At 32.5% G+C, this 19,794-nt stretch overlaps 1 protein-coding gene across 2 annotated transcripts; it reads left to right on the top strand.

The window, feature by feature from the left end:
- The first annotated feature begins 3,322 nt into the window (after window positions 1-3,322).
- On the top strand, window positions 3,323-18,354 carry UBP14 (ubiquitin-specific protease 14). 2 transcript variants are annotated; one of them, XM_068610032.2, is made up of 20 exons: window positions 3,323-3,613; window positions 4,321-4,492; window positions 4,804-4,916; window positions 5,021-5,357; window positions 5,593-5,687; window positions 8,454-8,587; window positions 8,668-8,724; window positions 8,804-8,881; window positions 9,783-9,837; window positions 9,923-9,964; window positions 10,282-10,362; window positions 13,214-13,412; window positions 13,511-13,568; window positions 13,648-13,770; window positions 14,152-14,240; window positions 14,346-14,435; window positions 16,910-17,077; window positions 17,170-17,297; window positions 17,406-17,535; window positions 17,854-18,354. In XM_068610032.2, exons 1-20 carry the CDS (start codon window positions 3,503-3,505, stop codon window positions 18,024-18,026), a joined length of 2,433 nt encoding a protein of 810 aa, XP_068466133.2. In that variant the 5' UTR covers window positions 3,323-3,502; the 3' UTR covers window positions 18,027-18,354. The 2 variants fall into 2 exon arrangements, 1 of the variants encoding a protein (XP_068466133.2); XR_016517241.1 differs by having other exon boundaries at window positions 3,338-3,613; window positions 13,224-13,412.
- Window positions 18,355-19,794: the final 1,440 nt, after the last annotated feature.

The following is a 19,794-nucleotide window of genomic DNA, read 5'->3' as shown; positions in this document are numbered from 1 at the left end:
GGATATAAGAGAAAACATGAAGCGAAAACATGCAACCTACAATTGTCCTTAACCAAATGTCTAAAGTTAAGACCATATACAAGACTCTACACGAAGTACTTATGTTGAATGCAAAAAGATTCAAAGCTTCTAAGTGATTGGATATTATATCGTCGACTATATGACTCTAGAGAGAGACTTTTATTTCACATGTATGAGTTTAGTCTCTAAAATAAGGAGTGTCTATATTTAATATCTTTTTTGTGATAGTTTTATTGTAAACACTTTAAACAACTTTTGTTGTAATGCCGAGAGTTACATCGTGAGCTCCTAAAAAAAAAGAGGGTAAAAGCATGTCAAGGTTAAACTAATCTATAATGGCCTCAACAACTCATGCAAGGAGATTTGGTTTTACTTGACTTACATGGATTATTTTAGTGTTATTCCTCTTTGGGCTTGGTCATTTCTTTCGAAAATTTTACTTCATTATTAGATAATTTTTTATACTTTCCACCTTAGGAGCATTTAATGTGTAAGGTGCCACTTTTAAAATTTCGATATGGCATTCTCTATCCTTTTCATGTCTAGTTTGAGAGTAATTATGCTCCTATCATTAATGGAGAACTTCATGACCAAATGTTGAGTGGAGATAATAACTTTAACTTTATTTAACATTCATTGTCTAATAAAAATGTTATAAGATATATCGACCTTAACCAGTTGTTTTCCAACTTTTTTTATTGGTTTCTAACATGGTGAGCACGAGCTCCAGTGATTTAATGAAGTTGAAGTGTAAGCTAAATTTTTTAAAAGTTTATTAATAGAGTAGGTCAATCAAACTATCATAATCTATGGAGTTTTTTTAACTCCCTAATTTCTTATGTAGGCCATCATTATAACGAGATTAACTTCCTTCAATGAATCCATCATATTGATGATACATATTTCTTATTGATCATGTTCTTGGACTTATTATGTTTTTTCTATTAAAACTCATATTATACATCACTTTGAATCTTGACATATCAACTAGATCGACATCCTAAAGTCCTTTAATCTTTTGACATAACATGAAAAATAACATATAAAAAAAGGAATTAAGAATACCTAACATGAAAACTTTTATAAAAAAAAAGGAATTAACAAAAACATGAGGATCAAACCAAACCCTTGTTAACATAAAAAAGAAACACCCTCCAAACATATTAAAGAAAAAAAAAATTAGGAAGTTCATGCCTATTTTGAAAAAAATATTACACTAATAACAAGAGGTAAAACATTAAATCATTTAAAACAAATTTTATTATCAACCCCAACATTAATTAGCATCTCCACACAATGATTGCCTTGACAAAAATAAGAAATATCTTAAACTTCATTTTTTTTTATCGGCAATGAATTAATAAAATAAAAGAGACACTTAAGGGTGTCCTAACCCTTTTACAAACTAATATCTACCTTAAGAAAACAACAAAAAGATTATTACACATTAAGACCAATCCTAACACCTTTGCTTGTTATAACTAAACCCGCATACAAGTTAAGGTCTAATTCCTAACTTACCACTGGAACTCAGAAAATATGCACAAGTAAAGAGACTAAATGCTTATAACAGCAACCAAATCCATTACTTAAACTTCATATGTTGAATAACCATTACTCTACTATATCTCAATAACCAAAACTACATTTGTAATCTGAGTATAAAAAAAAAAAAGAGAAGAAAAAACTTATTAGAACTTCTTCTAAATTAATGTGGACAATAGTGAATTTTGTCTTATTGAATTCATATGGATCAAACAAATTAAATTAATGAATTGTGACTTTTTCACTTCTGTTGTACTTACAAGTACCATAATTCTTTTTTTCATAATTTACTTTTAAAATGTCGCAGTTTTTTTCCCTCTTCCTCCCATACTTTTTTTTTTTTTTATTAAACGAACCACTTTATTTTGAACCTAGATTATTTTAAGGCTACGTGAATCCGTAAAAATTCTCCATGCTTATGTTATCCAAACCAAAGTATAAAAGAATTATAAATATTCCAAACAAAAATATGAACATATTAGCTTTAGCTAACAAAATTTATTTTAGGACTTCAACATCAAACCTAAAGACAAATTTTTCTAAGTAAACATGGGGACAAAGAAAATGTAGCCTTTAGGTTTATGGAGTAGGGTTTTAGGATTTATTATTTAAGAGTCAAGGGTTGTATTTAGGACTCTAAGACCGTTTATAATTAAACTTATTTTACACTTTAAAAAAATTTAACATTTCTTAAATTATTCCATTATTACAACTATTTTATTTATTCATTAATTATTCCATCACTTAAAATAGAAAAAATAAAATAAGTTTAATTCCAAAAGTGCAAAATAAAAAATAAAAAAAAGTGAACCAACTTTATTATAATTTTAAGAAACTAAATTCGTCATACTAAACACAACTTCAGTTCAATAAAATTATATTGAAATCGTGTTTAACAAAGCATAATTTCATATTTTTTATCAATTAAAACTAAAACCGTTCTTTACTCACACACGATTTAAGTGTGTTAAATTTATTCATAATAAAATCATGTTTAAGGTATACAACTTCTTCATTAATTATTTTCATATGGATAATTTTGAGCATGACTTTGGTTGTAGAATCTCGTACACAGAGTACGGTAATAAAAAAAAAAAATTTTACTCATGAGAATTTGGATTCCAAATTGCACCAAATTGAAAAAAAAACCTTTATTTAAAGATAATTTTTTCTAGGTAAACATGAAGACAAAGAAAATTTATCAATTAATTACTATAAATTAAAATTTATTAGTTATAACAATTAGTAATGGAAATTGAATTATTTATTTATTTTAAAAAATATCTCTTTTACTTTTTGTATTTTTATATTTATTAGTAAACTTTTTTATTTTATTATCTGTAAATCTATTCATGAAAAAATTGAAAGGATTTTTATTGTATAATTATAATTAATAAAAAATATTTTATATCCATTTTTACATATTTAATTTATTTTTTATTTTGATAAAAATTTATAAGTATTCTTATTATATAATTGTAATATTATAAAAATCAGTATATTTTTTATAGTTATAATTTTATGCATACAGTCTTTTATAATTTCAATACAAAGTTTACTAATATTTTTTAATGAACTTTATCGTAATAAGTATTACACAATAATTACAGTGTAGAAAACATAATTAAAACTTTAGTAGAAGCGAACTTGAGAAATGAATCATGAAAAGCCACGGTTCAAGGACGGGTGTATCAGCGGTTCAACCCGGTCCAGTTTTGAAATCTGATTTGCATTGCAGCAGTATTTAAAACGAGATAGTACACACTGAATTGAAGCAAAGCTACCTAGTGAGTGGAGACTTTATTTGCGTGGTGGAATGACTTGAGAAAGACTCGTTTCTTTCTTTATTTCTTTCTCTTTCTCATAACATTTAGCGTTTCTCCTTTTCGTCCCTTGTTGCAATTGCAGCTGTTCCGCGCGAGGGTTTTCCGATACGATGACTATCGAACCCTTGGATTTGCTTCGCTCCAATCTCGCTCGGGTTCGGATCCCCGAACCGACGAATCGCATCTACAAGCACGAATGTTGCGTTTCCTTCGACTCTCCGGTGATGTTTTTTTTTTTTTTTTTCCTTCGTATAGTTCTGGAAATTATGAGTTGTTGTTTAAACCAGCTTCGTCTAACGCTTTCGATTGTTGTAATTTGCTTTTTCTTCTCAGAGTTCGAAGGCATTAAGTGATTTCTGATATGCGCACTGTTTGTTTAGTTAACTTTTGTTTGAAATTTTTTACATTAGTTTTTGTGATGATTGTTGAGTGGTTGTTTAAACCAGCTTCGTCTAACACTTTCGATTGTTGTAATTTGCTTATTCTTCTCAGAGTTCGAAGGCATTCAGTGATTTCTGATATGCGCACTGTTTGTTTAGTTAACTTTTGTTTGAAATTTTTTACATTAGTTTTTGTGATGATTGTTGAGTGGTTGCTGAGACAGGGGGAGTGTTGAGAATATGCTCGTGGTTTTGTTGTTGTTTTCAGGATTGAGAATTTAAGATGCTAATGTGACTGGTTTTTTATTTCTCTGATTGGAAACCATGGATATTTTTTGTGAGTGACAGCGTGGGAAGTGATGAGAATATGCAAAGTGGTTTGTGGTTGTTCAGCACAGCAGCATTGAGAATTTTTTATGTTAATGTCAATAGTTTTGAATTTCTCTGATCAGAAATGATGGATGTTTTATCATGTTACAATGTGTTTACAGCTTCACAATGCGGGATATTGATGCTCGGTGCTGATATTTTTTTTTGATGAATTTTAGAGGTCGGAAGGTGGTTTGTTCATCGACATGTGCACTTTTCTTGCTTTTGGGAAGGATTTTGTTGGTTGGAATTACGGGAAGACCGGTAATCCTGTCTATTTGCATTTAAAGCAGACTAAGAAGTTAGTTCCAGAAGACAGGCCTTCTAAGAAACCTACCCTCTTGGCTATTGGTGCGTGAGTCTTTAAATCATTTCCTTCTAGGTCTTATTTTGTTAACCTGCATCTCTGATGAGCTTATGACAATTTTGAGTTTGTTTACCATCTTTGTTCAGTTGTTAAACATGACTTCTTTGTTTGTCATTTATAATTCTTGTTTGTCACACTGGGGTATATAGCTCAAACATTCTAGGTATTGGTTGTGGAGTTATCACTTTGGCAGTTTTGTAAAAGCTAGATCATTATCCATTCCAATAATTTGATTTTTTGACAAAAATCTGTTCCGTTTTTGTTACATAATTTTATCTCTCTTACTAATTTGTAGGTATTGACGGGGGATTTGATAATAATGAGCCTGAGTATGAGGAAACTCATAGTGTAGTTATATTACCTGAGTATGTTTCTCTTCCATTCCCTTCTGTGGAATTGCCGGAGAAGGTACATATTCTCCTCTTTTGAGTTTTGTCTGTTTAATTCCCCTTTTATTATTTAAGGAGAAGTGGAATTCTATCCATCTTATCTATTTGCTAAAAATATTTTAGGTAAGGTTGGCAGTTGATGCAATCTTACTAGCTGAGGGTGCTGAACGAAAGGAGGAACTTGCAGCTTGGACTGCAGATAAGAAACATGTTAGTTCCTATGCAATGAATATACAACAGATTGACAATGGTGTTGTTATTCCGCCGTGTGGGTGGAAATGTGCTAAATGTGACAAGACAGACAATCTTTGGCTAAATTTGAGTGATGGAATGATACTTTGTGGGAGGAAAAACTGGGATGGAACTGGAGGAAACGACCATGCTGTTGAGCATTACCGGGAGACAGGCTACCCTCTTGCTGTAAAGCTTGGGACTGTCACTGCTGATCTGGAAGCGGCAGGTGATGCCTTCTTGCTGAATATAGTGTTTTGGCTTTTATATGTTATTTATTATTATCATTGGCTTACTTGTATGAGTGCAGTCTGTAATTGTGAAGGAAATTATTATACCTAAATATATGGTTAGCCAAAACATATCATTGAAACTATATAATCTAAATATGCTCTATGCTATAGATGATGGTTATTTTTCCTGTGCCATGTGCTAATTATGGCTAATGTATTGTGGCAGCTCAGATGTTTTCTCCTATCCAGAGGATGAAAGTGTCTTGGATCCACAACTAGCCCAACATCTGGCATTTTTTGGCATTGACTTTTCATCGCTACAAAAGGTTAGTTATTTATCTTCTAGTGATATATGTTGAAGATCTCACGTCAACTATGGATATGTCCAAATTATCATATATAAGTTGGTGCAAATCTTCCAAACATGTTTTGTGAGGGAGAGTTAGGCTTAAAGTTGACTTTCTAATGTAGTAGGACATATCCTAGTAAGGTTTACTAGGCCTATTGTGCCACCTATTATCGTGTCTCTATTGGACCTCTTACAAATATGTAGGCAAATCCACGAGATGTCCAGTCCTGTGATGCCTTAGAGAGGATTTGGGCATAACATATGTGAATAATAAAATTTACATAAAGAAGCATTTGCATAACATGTTATTTTTCATTATACTTTGACGTTCCCGAATCAACAATACAAGAATAATCTAAAAGATAAACCATGTAACTGGACATGAGTTACAAAAGGAAAATACAAAAAGATTATTTTCAAAGGAATAATTAAGCAAGTTGGAACTTGCATGAAAACTCAAAAGTTGCATCATATATCATATTGTATAATTCACTCCTGAGCCTGTTCATCTGGAATATGTAAGACTAGGTGAGATTAACTCAGTGAATGGTAAAGTAATGTATAGTAAATGAACTTAACGTTAAACATTTCATAAGTTGATATTTCAAAAAAAAAAATGAAATAATATGTCAAATATAAATGTGTACATGGATCTAACTCAACAAATAATAGTGTGACTTTACTAAGGAAACTAATTGGTTGAACGTGAAAAGAATGAGGAGAAAAAGTGGTGGAGAAGCAAGGAAAGAGGGAAGAAGAAAGAATCTTGTGTTTCCTTTATGTCTTAAGTTTAAGGAAACCTTTTCTCTCTCGATCATTGTTGTTAAAATCGCGGTTTAGATCGAAAAAATCGCGATTTTATGATCTTTCATGCTAAAAACGTGCTGGATCGGTGCCTGAATCGTTTTCTCAATGGATCAGCACGATCCGACGATCCAGAGGTTGGATCGGCGATCCATGGGCCTCCGCGATCCATGACGCGGCCCCAAAAAACCCTAAATTTTAAAAAAACCTAAAAACCCTATTTTGAGTCTCAGAAACCCTAATCCCAAAACGCAACCCTAATTTGAAGAACCTGTGCCTCTGTCGTGCCATTTGGGCCGCCGCCGCCGTCCACGCTACCCGCCTTCGTCGATCGTGCCTTTGTCATTTGCCTTCGCCATTCGCGCCTTTGCCTTCACCATTCACTCGGGGACCATTTAGTTATGTTATATATTTGAACCATTTCATGAATTATATGAGTCTATTTTTAATTATCTTATGTATAGTAACTCGGATAGTAACTCTTCCGAGTCGAGTTACGATCCCCGAGTTACGATCTTTTTTTCCCTCTCCGATCCGCCTACGAGTTACGATTTTAACAACATTGCTCTCGGTTCTCCGCTCTGTTCTTTTCCAAAATACGAAAATAAAATAACTTAGGACTATTTATACTCAGTTGGCTATGGCCAATCTATTGAGTGGTTTGCTAAAAATTGCATTGCCACCACCTTTAATCTGTTGAGCAAATTCACTCCTAAGAGTAAGGTTAGAAAAAAGGAATTCAACAGGGAAAAAGCGCTTAATGGACTAGCTCTAGAGACAATTTTAGGTGTAGGACTGATAATGGCTGAGTGAATAAGAAAATGGTTAAGCCGATTTGGCCTCCATTGAGCGAATTTAAAAATGGTTGAGCTGATTTAGCCTCCATTGAGCGAATTTAAAAATAGCTGAGTGAATTTGGAAATGGTTGAACGAATTATGCAAAATAGCTTCCAAAGTCTTTTCTGCTTAATTTTGCCAAGCGAAATCAAAACGGCTGAGCAAAAATTCTCTAGTGAAGACACTTTGAAACTAAGTTTAAAAGAGACTAATTTACTCTCCTACCTAATACCCTAAATAAGAATTTTGGATGGTACAAATCCCACATAAATTAAAGATATGTCCTAATTATAGCATATAAATGGGTGCAATTCTCACTTTACAAATTGATATTGTTGAGTTGAGTTAGACTCAAAATTCACTCTCTTATTTTGTATTTTTTTTTTATTTTCACATGATACTTTTCCTCTGATAGTAGTTGTTACTCATGACTTCTATGAGACTTCACTTGTCACACATGCACACACGCACACCAACAACCAGAATTATATTCTTATATGAAATTTCCTTCCTTCATGAGATGGGGGGAAATGGATAATATTTAGAATGCAGCCTGCGAGTGTTTATTTTTTAGATGTAAAGACACTTTTGTGATATTTTACAGCTTAAGGTGTATTTAAAGAGTCACTATTTTTTCCCTATGTATCTGGTAGACATGAGGTCTATGGAAACATATTTTTGTAATGATATCCTACATTGGACCCTTTAGTGTTTTTTTTTTTAAATTCCTACAAGTATTAGTGATAGTGTTGAGATTAGAAACTTGCCTTATAGATGTAGGGTTTGCTATTTAAGGCGAGTAAAACATTTACTTGCCTGTAGGATACCTACCTATAAATATGAGTATTTGGGTTTTTTGATGTATGCCTTTCACATTTCTATTATATATATTATATCATTCCAAACAACAAAATTTGAATAGTAACATCACCCACTGTTTGGAGGCAATACTTCTTTTGATGGATGCTGTTTATAAGTAGTGCTGTGGTTGAATAAGCTTTTGTCTTGTTACTTCAATAGGGTGATGTAAGAGTGTACTTACATTAACTAAATATTACTTGACTCTTAATTTTTTTCAAATGTCCCACTTTCTTATGTTTAGACTGAAATGACAACTGCTGAAAGAGAACTTGATCAAAATACCAATTTTGATTGGAATCGAATACAAGAAAGTGGACAAGATGTATATCCAATTTTTGGACCTGGATATACAGGATTGGTCAATATTGGAAACAGGTAGAGTTGGTCTCTATTATTTGCTGCTTATCATAAAATACTAGTATGACACTTTTATATTACGTCTTGTTTTCTTGCAGTTGTTACATGGCAGCAAATATGCAAGTTGTATTTTCAACAAGATCCTTCATATCACGGTCTGTGCATGTCTTTTATTTTCTTGCAACTGTTGGACGTTGTTTGCATTTACTTCAATTTCTGTTATTTCATTCTTAGGTATTACTTGAGCCAAAGTCTAAAGAAGGCATTTGAGATGTCTCCTGCTGATCCAACTGTAGACCTAAATATGCAGCTGTAAGTGCATGTTTGGATATTTTGTATTTACAAAAGCACATAATCAAAGTCATAGAACTTTTGGCGAAAAGCCATTTTGTGTATATAAATTAGCAAATCATAGTGCTAAGTAGCTAGCTTTTTTAGTATCCTCCTCCATAGACTTCCTGTCAAGGTGATGCTATTCCAAGTACCAAACCTAATTAGGCAATCCTTGATTAGTTTCTTCATACGCATTTGTTTCCGAAAAAGACTTTGCTCATTCAACACTACATTTCATCACTGCCAATGCAGCACTTCTGGCTCATTTAAGATTATACTCGAGACATCTAATGCATTATATTCAGGTGATGACCTAGCAATACCTCTCACAATCCTTCATGAATGATCTATGTTTGGGGGCTTCAACACAATTCAGCTACCCATTACGTGTCAAGCATGTTATGACTCATGCATATCTATAAATTTTCATATGCATTTGTATTTTTGATTCATGGAATATTTCATAAAAAATAAAAATTTCATTTGTTTCAATGTACATTATTTAAATTTGTAGTTGCACACAATAGATATCTGATTCCTTACAGAAACCAGAATGGTTGCGGGTATATTGTTTTGATAACATTTGTTTAATTGTGTATATAGGTGTTTCCTCTTATTATAATTTGGTTTTACTGTGGAAAAGACGGATTTGATAGGTTATTTTGTGTAAATAATTCAATGTGTGTATAATAGTACTTGTAAGTTATAGGAGAACTTTTGTTTCCTCCATGAAAGAAAATGTATACGAGAGGAGGTTTTCAAGGCGGAGGCCTCTCTTTTTATTTAATATCATTAGAATTTATAGAAGTTTAGTTATAGTTTCATTTATTGTTAGTATTAGAATTTATGGAAGTTTAGTTATAGTTTCATTTATTCTCAGGACAAAATTGGCTCACGGCTTACTCTCTGGCAAATATTCTGTTCCGGCATTTGAAGTAGGCCCCCTTAACTCAGTAAATATCAATTGAAAATTTGTTTAGAGTCTTTGCTAATTATAAGTTACTGTTGTCTGGCATACAGAATGATGAAAAAGAAAAGATTGTAACTTCAACTACAACTGCTGTAAGCTTTCTGGCTCTTGGTGATTTTAAAATCCTTACTCTACATTTATCTTAGTGATTACAGAATTTCCAAAATTGATTGAGTACTTATTTCAATATTTTCCCTTTAGGTTTATGTGCTTTAGTGCTTTCCTAGTTTTTTTTTATGATTATTTTTTGCATGGCATGAACTTTAATTAGGATGGGTTTTTTGTGTTGCTATGTCTTTTGGTTGAAGTTTTCAGATAATGTTTTTACATATCCTCTTTCATATTTCTTGTCTTGATGCATTTTCTTTGCTCATTTCTTCTGTCTGCCCATGTCCACTTCAAACATTAGAAACAAGAAGGGATACGTCCACGCATGTTTAAATCTGTAATAGCTGCCAGTCATCCTGAATTTTCGTCTACGCGGCAACAGGTGTGTTTAGTAACTATTTCCCCCCTAACTATGCATTAATGATATAAGTATTTGACATTTTTCTGTTTTATATGGCAAGTTATTTATGAATTCTTGGATGCAAACTTAAGGGGCCATCTGATTTGGGAGTTATTTTTCTGTTTTAATTTATTTATTTTTCATTATTAATTACGAAATGTCACCTTGTTTTCACTTTGTTTACAATTTTCAAAGACTGGTATATGAAACAGTGATAATAATAAAGTTAAAAATGCAGCGTAAATATCATTAATGCTTCAGATGTATCTTTGAATCATGTTATTGATTTCTTACAATTATTAGGGACTAAATCCATAAGAGCTATAAGGTAGACTACTATTGGAAACATATGCAAATATTTAAATTATAAAGGTCGTTTAAAACAAAAGGAATGCAATTAACTATGAGAAATTAAGCACTTTGTTCCCTTTATAGTTGAATAAGGGTGCATAATACACAGGCAATGGAACATATTTGTTGATCCTGAAGATTGAATGATCTGATAAAACATCAATTCCTTTGCATCAAACCTAACCACAATATGTGCTTGCATTTAGCATTAAGCTTTACATGCTATATATAAGCATATTATCTTTGATATCTACGAACAATTGTTATTGAATTTCCAAGTAGCAGTACACTTCCCATTATCTTAACATGAAATAAATTCTTCCTCTCTTTACTTGAAAGTGTCTCCTGAAGAGAATGCAAATTAAAATTCTAGTTGTCTTTATGGGAACTCTTTATTTTCCCTACACCATTTATTGCCCAACATTTGGTGCACCAATGTTCTTGGTAATGTGCGAGCAATTGATAAAATTTATCACTAATTCACAATCCTCAGCTGAAGATTGAGGCTGTTAAAAACGGGGTTTAGAACAGCATGCCATAGTGCCATGGTGTAGCTGGGTGGCCCCTGGCAGCACAGTTTAGTCTCGCAGCCGTAGCAACCCAACTAGAGAGGCTATAGCAGACTGGACAGCATTGCTACTAATTTTTTGTCCTTAAGCCATGTTGTCTGTCTCCTCATTTGTGCTTCTCTTTGACATATCGACCTTGCCATCTGTGGCAGTGTGTGGTCAGTCTGCAGTTGTTTGGCAATTTCTGCCATTGTCTAGGGTTGCAAATGTTTTTGAGAAAAGTTGGTTAGAATTCTGTGAGGTGATGGTTGGATAGCTGGAGTGAGAAAGTGGCTGAGGTTTTTTTGTTTCTTAGTCCGAGAGGGTGTCGTGCCTGGCTCCAAATTGGGCCCTTCCATACCCAAAACCGTCTTAAAATTGGGGAAATGGTACCTTTGTTTTTTTTTTAGTATTAATTATACTTCTGTAAAACTATAAGATACTTTGTAATGTTTAAGAGTATTTAAAAAAATATAGAAAGACATTAATACATAATTATATATTATTTGATCATATAGTAGAGATAAACATGCAGCATATAATATATATAATAATAACAATTATAGGTATTAGAATAATAAATATATATTATAGTAACAATAATAAGAAATTGAATAATATATATATTTATATATTGAAAAATTCGAATAGCAGTCATTCCACTATAGCTATCGGGTTGGCTGCTATGTTCTGCAATCTGGTATTTAAAACATTGGTTCAAAATATCTAGGCTATTCTTATTCTAATTGTCCAATTTATTGTTGAGTCAAGAATGCATTGGTACTTTTTGAGCATCTTCTAGGTGTTGATCTATAGAGTTATATGGTAACTTTATACGAATGCTGCAATTTTAGCATTTTTTAATTATTTTGGGTAGAAAAGGGCCAATGTTGACTATTATATATTGCAAAAAATTTTGAAGAATAAAAGACCAGGTCATGTGTGATATAAGCAATCAGTTTATTTTAACTATGTCTTCAGGAACCAACAGTTCCTATGCATTTCACACCTTTCATAATCCATGCATCTCTAAAATTATATGAAATATTTGGTTCAGCATTGTAATTAAAATAAAATTGTTAACGTCAACTCTTAAAGTTAATTTTGAACAACAACTAAAACTAACAAGCTTTTTATTGGGGAAAATTATTCATTACAAAGAATATATAAAAGTATAATAAATATTTTCTTTTCCAATAGAATATTTTCAGTTATAGTTGCATAAAATCAACCCTTAGGATTGGAGTTAACCTTTAATAAAATGTTATTTTTTATAAAAACATGCAATAAATTTTGCTATAATTTTATTTTCTCGTGTCTACTTTTCAATTCATTTTCCATCTTATATTTTTGTATTTTATGAGGGCAAGCCCTGTGTAGACTGTAAAGAAGTGTCTTGATGACTGGGTTGGTCATTATCTTGAATATGAAAATGGCCTATTTGCATATTTGGGGGAATGCTATGTAATATTACCCTTACTTCTCAGCAAAGCGAGGGGTCTCTGGTTCCAGGGTACATTAGTTAGTTATTTGTATTTTAAATTACAGTTGCAGTCATTATAATCTTAATTTTCATTATTTGAAGTCTATGTTAAAGGCCTATGAGCAATATTATCTCTGTTGTAAGACTCAACAATTTAAAACATTTTATATGATTTTACTTGTATTTTTGTAACTTCAGCTCTTGTGCTCATTTTAGCTTTTAAGGAAGACTAATGTCCATAATGTGTAAGAATAAGGTGTTCTGAATTTGTTTGTTCATTTTTCCCCTTAAGGTTTATCTGCTTTACCAGTTTTTTGGCATGGAACGATTTTTACATGAGATGAACTTTGAATAGGATGGGGTTGTTCAAACTTTCTGCTGTTCTTTGCCACATACTGTTCTGCAAGTTTCTTTTCTGTCTTTTGACTGCTTGATTCCAATTTGATGTTAGGATGCTTTAGAATTTTTCCTACACTTTCTTGATCAAGTTGAACGAGCTAATGCTGGGAAAACTGAACTGGATCCATCGAGGAGTTTCAAATTTGGCATTGAAGATAGAATTTTATGTTCATCTGGAAAGGTTACATATAATAGTAGGAATGATTACATTCTTTCTCTCAACATCCCGTTACAAGAAGCAACTAACAAAGGTGTGTATTTAGGTTACTAGCCTTTCCTTAAGTTAGAATTGAGATGCCTTCTGGATGGCAACTCAAATCTAATACTAGTTTTGTTTGAGAAATTTCAGAAGAACTAGAATCCTTTCACAAACTGAAACAAGATAAACTTGCAGAAGGAAAGGAAATGTAAGTTAAGATGCTCAGAAATCTTACTATTTCATTCATAAGTTTCTTTGAATGCTGCTGAGCATATTTATTCTGATAGAAATGCGGATGAGATTGTGCGTCCGAGGGTGCCTTTAGAAACGTGCCTTGCAAACTTCTCAGCTCCTGAGGAGATACATGATTTTTACAGTACCGCTTTGAAGACAAAGACTACAGCACTGAAGTAAGCATTCTGAAGTTTCTAAATATGTTAAATTGCAGTGCCTTGCTTGTTATGGATTTTCTTTAGTTTCGTCAATTGTTTACTAAGTCATGGACTTTGGTGAGTGATATAACCTTTGTTAAGAAGAGAGAAACCGAGAAGACATTTGATGAATTTAATGTATTTAGACCCAACGTAGCTGATAAATTTGTAGAGGAGAAAATATAATTGCAAAATATTCTGTTACTCTATTTTAGGTTAATAACGTAAATGTAGAATCAGTCTAATTGGTCAACAATTACTATGTCTACAAGATTCTAACATGTCTACAAGATTCTAACAGCCTTATTGTTAGAGCATTTTGGAAATAATCTTTCTGCTGAAACAACATTTATTCCATAGGACTGCAGGTCTGACCTCATTTCCTGATTACCTGGTGTTACATATGCGGAGATTTGTTATGGAGGCAGGATGGGTACCCAAAAAGCTTGGTATGTTTTGTCTTGATATGGTTATATACATTAAAAGAGTATGAGTATTTTCAGATCTTTATTTTTATGATTGATATAATTTGTTAAGCAGTTTTCTTCTTTCAGATGTGTATATTGATGTTCCTGATATCATAGATATCAGTCATATGCGCAGCAAAGGTCACCAGCCTGGGGAAGAGCTGTTACCTGATGGCGGTATGTGAGAAGTTCTCTGTTAAAGTGATATCTTAATAGAGTTTAAAACAAAGAAAATCAGATAGTTTGTTGCATAGAAGTCAGATTCACAGAAAGTGTGTCAACTAAGTTCAGTGTTATTGGGAACATGTGTCACTTTGTTTTTTATTTCTAAGGTCCCATTGGAACAGATAACACTATTGGACTTTGATTTTAAGAAATCGAGCTTATATATCGGGGGCTTACTATGATGTAAATATCAGCTCCCATTAGTGGTGATTTTACGTATGCTATTAATACACTAAATTAGCTTTTTAATGTTTTTTGTTATAATTATAGAAATGAGGAGTTAATCCTATATAGTTAGAAATATTGATATATTTATTGAAATAAGGAGACTCTATATAATAAAAAATATCTAGATTATATATGTATTAGGAACATTTTTATTTATTTCTGTATCATATTTTTGTTATTGGAAAATATCAAATCTTCTCTATTTATTGTGTTGATTCTTTTTTCTCAATATAAATAAAGCATTTGTGCTGTAATAGACGGTTAATGTTTCTCTTAGAGTTTAACATGGTATTTAGAGCTTTTTTCAAAACTACGTTGGCTCGTTATGCTCGCTGCGTCTGGAGAGTTTATTTCCAAACCTTTCTCACAAGTTTGCTTTCATTGTTTCCAGGCCCACTCCTTAGGTTTTTTGTTTTTTTGGTCTAGCTTTCTAAAAAAGTGCCTTCCAACACCACATTATCCTCTAGAATAGATTTTCCCATCTTTTCTAACCATATTGTTAGTATTCAGAAGAAGAACGAGTCTAACTCTTCCCTTTGGACATCCAAATTTGAGTTATGGTGAAGTGGATTGGGATACAAATATCATCTTTCTACCGGTCTGTTCCTACAAATCATTGTGAATGATGGATGCAGATTGATGCTCAACTGTATAGTGTTATTAAATCTACTATTCACACCTCACTCAAACATATTTTTGTCCCCATGAGATGTGTGCATCAGTTTGGAATGAGGCTCGAGCTCCTTATACCAATGACATGCATCTACACAAGGTGTGCCAAGATCTCTTAATAGTTCTTGCCCCTCAACATTGTGAGAGTCTTGTGTTTGCTTATCTTGGGCAACTTCATGTTGTCTAAGATGATTTTAATGAGCTTTTTCTACCATATGTAAATGTAAAGAAGGAACTTGAGAACTATAGTACATTCTTTATGACCTTAGGCCTATATGACTTATCTTAAGAAGTAGACTTTAAACTTAACACAACCTTATAAAATTGACTTGTACTTATTTATATACTATGAAGTCGATGTTGGATCTCCAACACCCCTCCCTCACGCCAAGGCTACCAACTTGTGCGTAAGACTATATATTTATGGGTGGTCTGATAGGATAAATCCCTTGGGTAAAATAAATACATAGGATTGTTTATTTATAGATGGAATAACATAATAGAATAATAGAAACTATAGGCTAAGCCTGTTACATTCAATAACTTGCAAAAAGAGTATGTGAAGAAGATGCAGGTGAAAGCCGAAGGCGAATGTTAGGGATGAAATTGAGGAAGACCCACCATTGTTGAAAGAGTTTTAGTTTGCCTAGGGTTATGTTAGCTGCGAGGGTGAGGCAAATATAAGAGTGAGTCTCAAGTCACCCATACTAAACCCATCACTCAACCTGTATAAGAGTGTTAGTTTGGGTTGGGTTGGGTTTGACCCAATCATAAATTAAACGTCACCTAATCTAATTGGATTGGGTTGGGTTGGATTATCTGGTAACCGGACCCAATGAACACCCCTAGTATCCTTAATCAAACTTCATGTGTTAATTTTCCTCAACAAATTGGAGTAGTCAAATTTGAAAACAGAGATCTTAGCAAAACTACTCAGATATTTCTCTGCGTTCATCTTCTTTGTCAGTTTTGGGGAGATGTTGTCCTTACAACATTTGTCCTTAATGAATTGGTATCCCACTGTGCTCTTTTTCCTAACTCCTCTCTAGATAGTCCTCCTCCACATTTTTGGTACCACGTGTTTTGTACATAATCTCACACCTGATCAAGATAAATTGTCATTCAATGTGTCTTCATGAGATATCATCACTCTCGAAAAGGGTATCGATGTTTCCCTCCTAATCTTCATGGGTCTTGTGTCTGCTGAGGTCTCTTTTCCCTAGATTTTAACAGCTTTGTTAATCTGTTTCAACTGAATATGTTCATATCTTATGACTTATGTTTATACGGAAAGATATAGTGGGTCCATAATTTTGTTTCTTAAGCACAAATTTTATCTTTAAATAAAATACTTGTGATGAATCTGATTATGCAACCTTAGTTAACTAACACATTTTGCTTCTCATCAGTTTTTCAACTTGTCACAAAAGGTCTTGCCTTTTCAGTTAAATAAGCAGTTACTTTTTTAAATGATCTCAATCTGAAAATGATCAAATCTCTTGGCATTGACTATTTGTGATTTACAGTTCCAGATGAGGAAGATTCAAACAAAATGTGGGCCAATGAAGAAATTGTCGCCCAGCTGGTTTCCATGGGTTTTAATCATCTCCATTGTCAAAAAGCTGCCATAAATACGTCAAATGTTGGAGTAGAAGAGGCAATGAATTGGTTGCTATCTCACATGGATGATCCCGGTATCTGATTTTTTATTTTTTTGTAGAACAATCTTTTTTGCTAGTGACCTTGCAGTGCAGGACTTAATGCTGGATGAATTTGTTTTACGTAGATATTGACCTTCCTATTTCCAAAGGTCATGGCTCTGAAACTTCGACAGTTGTAGACCAATCAAAAGTTGATACTCTAATTTCATTTGGATTTCAAGAAGAAATTGCTAGAAAGGCTCTGGTCGCATCGGTAATATTCTGTTTTTTTGTTTTTCCTCTCCCTTGTAATAGTAGCATAATGTTTTTGACAAATTGTGCCAGAATATTTGACTGTATAAGGGGAATCATTGTTCTGTAGGGCGGTGACATTGAGAAAGCGACAGATTGGATATTTAACAACCCTAATGCATCAGTCTCCAGTATGGATGCTACCCCATCAAATGCTGCATCCACTTCCAATGATGTTAACCTACCTGATGGAGGAGGGAGTAAGTTGCTTTCTCTTTCTCTACGAACCTTGTGGGTTTTATTGATTATTAACTAATAAAATAAGAGATGGTAATTATTGTGAATCATGATCATTTAATTCTACTTTGCTTTCACCACTCCTGAAAATCTTGCTGTTTTGATTTCTTGTTTGTGTAATCTTCATCGTTTCCTTTCAAGTTACTGCCAAGCAATAACATTTCCTTCGAGGGATTTAATGTAATTTTTAATAGGTTGGATGGGTAGGGTATTAAAATTGTGGCATCTTATTGTTTTTATTAATTTGACAATCTTATTTTATTGTTCAATCTTTGTTCCAGAATATCGACTTATTGGGATTGTAAGCCACAGTGGAACCTCTACGCTTTGTGGTCACTATGTTGCTCACGTTTTAAAAGATGGTAGATGGGTAATTTTCAACGACAACAAGGTTGGAGCTTCCATTAATCCTCCAAAGGAAATGGGCTATCTTTATTTCTTCGAGAGGTTTTAATTGCCGAATATACAGTGATAGGCGTTGAAAAAGGTGAATATTTCAACCATTAAGAGGCTCTGGACGTTTTTGATAGCGTAGACATGTCACCTACATCTGCTGATGTGATAATATTTGCTACCCTGGTCGAATCTTTTCCTCTAGTTGGCCGAATCTTCTTTTCTTGGTTGGTTCTCAGCAGTAATGAACCTTTGGAACATTACGTTTCATTCATCTTTTATACATTGAATGTTTAGGTATTCAAGTAACAATGGATCAACGAATTGTCAGTTCTAGGAATTCAAACAATAGTGAACATTATACAGCTTCATCTTTCTCATGTCTAAAACCAGTTTCTTTGAAAAGTTTATTACAACTTTCGTTCCTTGCTTTTTCACAATAACTTGAATTCTTTCTTTGGCCAAAGTATGTTCTATTTGAGTGTTATGTATGTCCTTCACCATGAGTGTGCCGAGTCCCCAAAGTGTTTGTTAGGAGCTCAGTAAGATTAGCAGGACAGAAAAAAAGCACTGAATTTATCACTAGTACTTTTGCTGTCATACTCTGGATCAAGTCTTAAGCTTTAAAATAACAGAAAGAAGACATGAACAGTTTTAGCTTAGAGCTGTAAACCTTGAAGATAAAAAAAAAAAACATCTGAAAGTAAAGAGCTACTTCATTTATTTGAGAATCTACTATAGATGCATTTTAGATACACATTTCCATAAATGAATAATCCTTTCATATCTTTCCTGCTTTTTTACTTTCTAAAATGAAGAACATATAGTGGTTTGGTCGGTAGCAAAAAGAACATAGTGGATCCGATTAAAGTGAATCTGATCAAAAGCAGGGGAGGGAAACAGAAGAAAACTATAGGGAAAAAACTATAAAAATACCGGTAAAAACCTAGGAAAATTAGTTCATATTTTAGCCAGACTAATGACAGTTTCAGTTTAGAGCTCTAAATCTTTGTTTCTAGCTAAGTCCAGGTCCAGTGACATCAACTATTCCATATGTAGCTGCTGAAGAGAGTTACGTTTTGCACCTCCATAATCTAAAATACCATCCCCATATTTTCTGAAAATCCAATTTTATCCTTTTAAAATTGTAATCCACTTGTATTCTGAACTGTATATTTATTTTGGAATATATCTTTTAGATTGGGCATCTCGAATACATTTTTTTTACAATAAATCCGGAATACAAAAGATTTATTCTATAACGCACAATCCAAATTAAAGTTGTTTAATTGCAAATGAAACAATTTAGTCTTCAAAACTACAATAGTGATTTATAAAATATTATCAAATAGAAAAATCAATTATACTTAAATATTATATTTAAAAAATAAAAAAATAAAATAAAAATTATATATAAAAAAACTGTTCATCTAAAATGAATTATCTTCTTAAGAACAAAAAAAATGTCAAAAGATGTATATAATTTTTTCAAATAAAATTAATTGAATATAAATAAATTTAGTTTAAAGTAAAAAATAAAACTTTAAAAAAAATCGAGGCTCTTACTGTAATTGTAATTATGGATCCCTCTCTTTTATTTATTTATTGTGAGTGATGTTGATAGCATTTTGTGTTTGTAGTGTGGGGTGTGATTTTAAAGTAATAAACTACATTAAGCAATAGGAGGAGGGAATGTCAAACGTTATCACAGTATTTTGAGTTTGTAATTATTCAACACTTTAAAAAATATTTATAAAATTTGTAATCATTGTAATTGAATTAATTTTTATTTCCTTAAATTTATTTATTAAAATTATTATTTTATTTTG

This window comes from Phaseolus vulgaris, chromosome 11, assembly GCF_051622355.1.
Source record: "Phaseolus vulgaris cultivar YP4 chromosome 11, ASM5162235v1, whole genome shotgun sequence".
NCBI lineage: Eukaryota > Viridiplantae > Streptophyta > Magnoliopsida > Fabales > Fabaceae > Phaseolus > Phaseolus vulgaris.
This window is presented reverse-complemented; position numbering and strand designations above follow the sequence as displayed.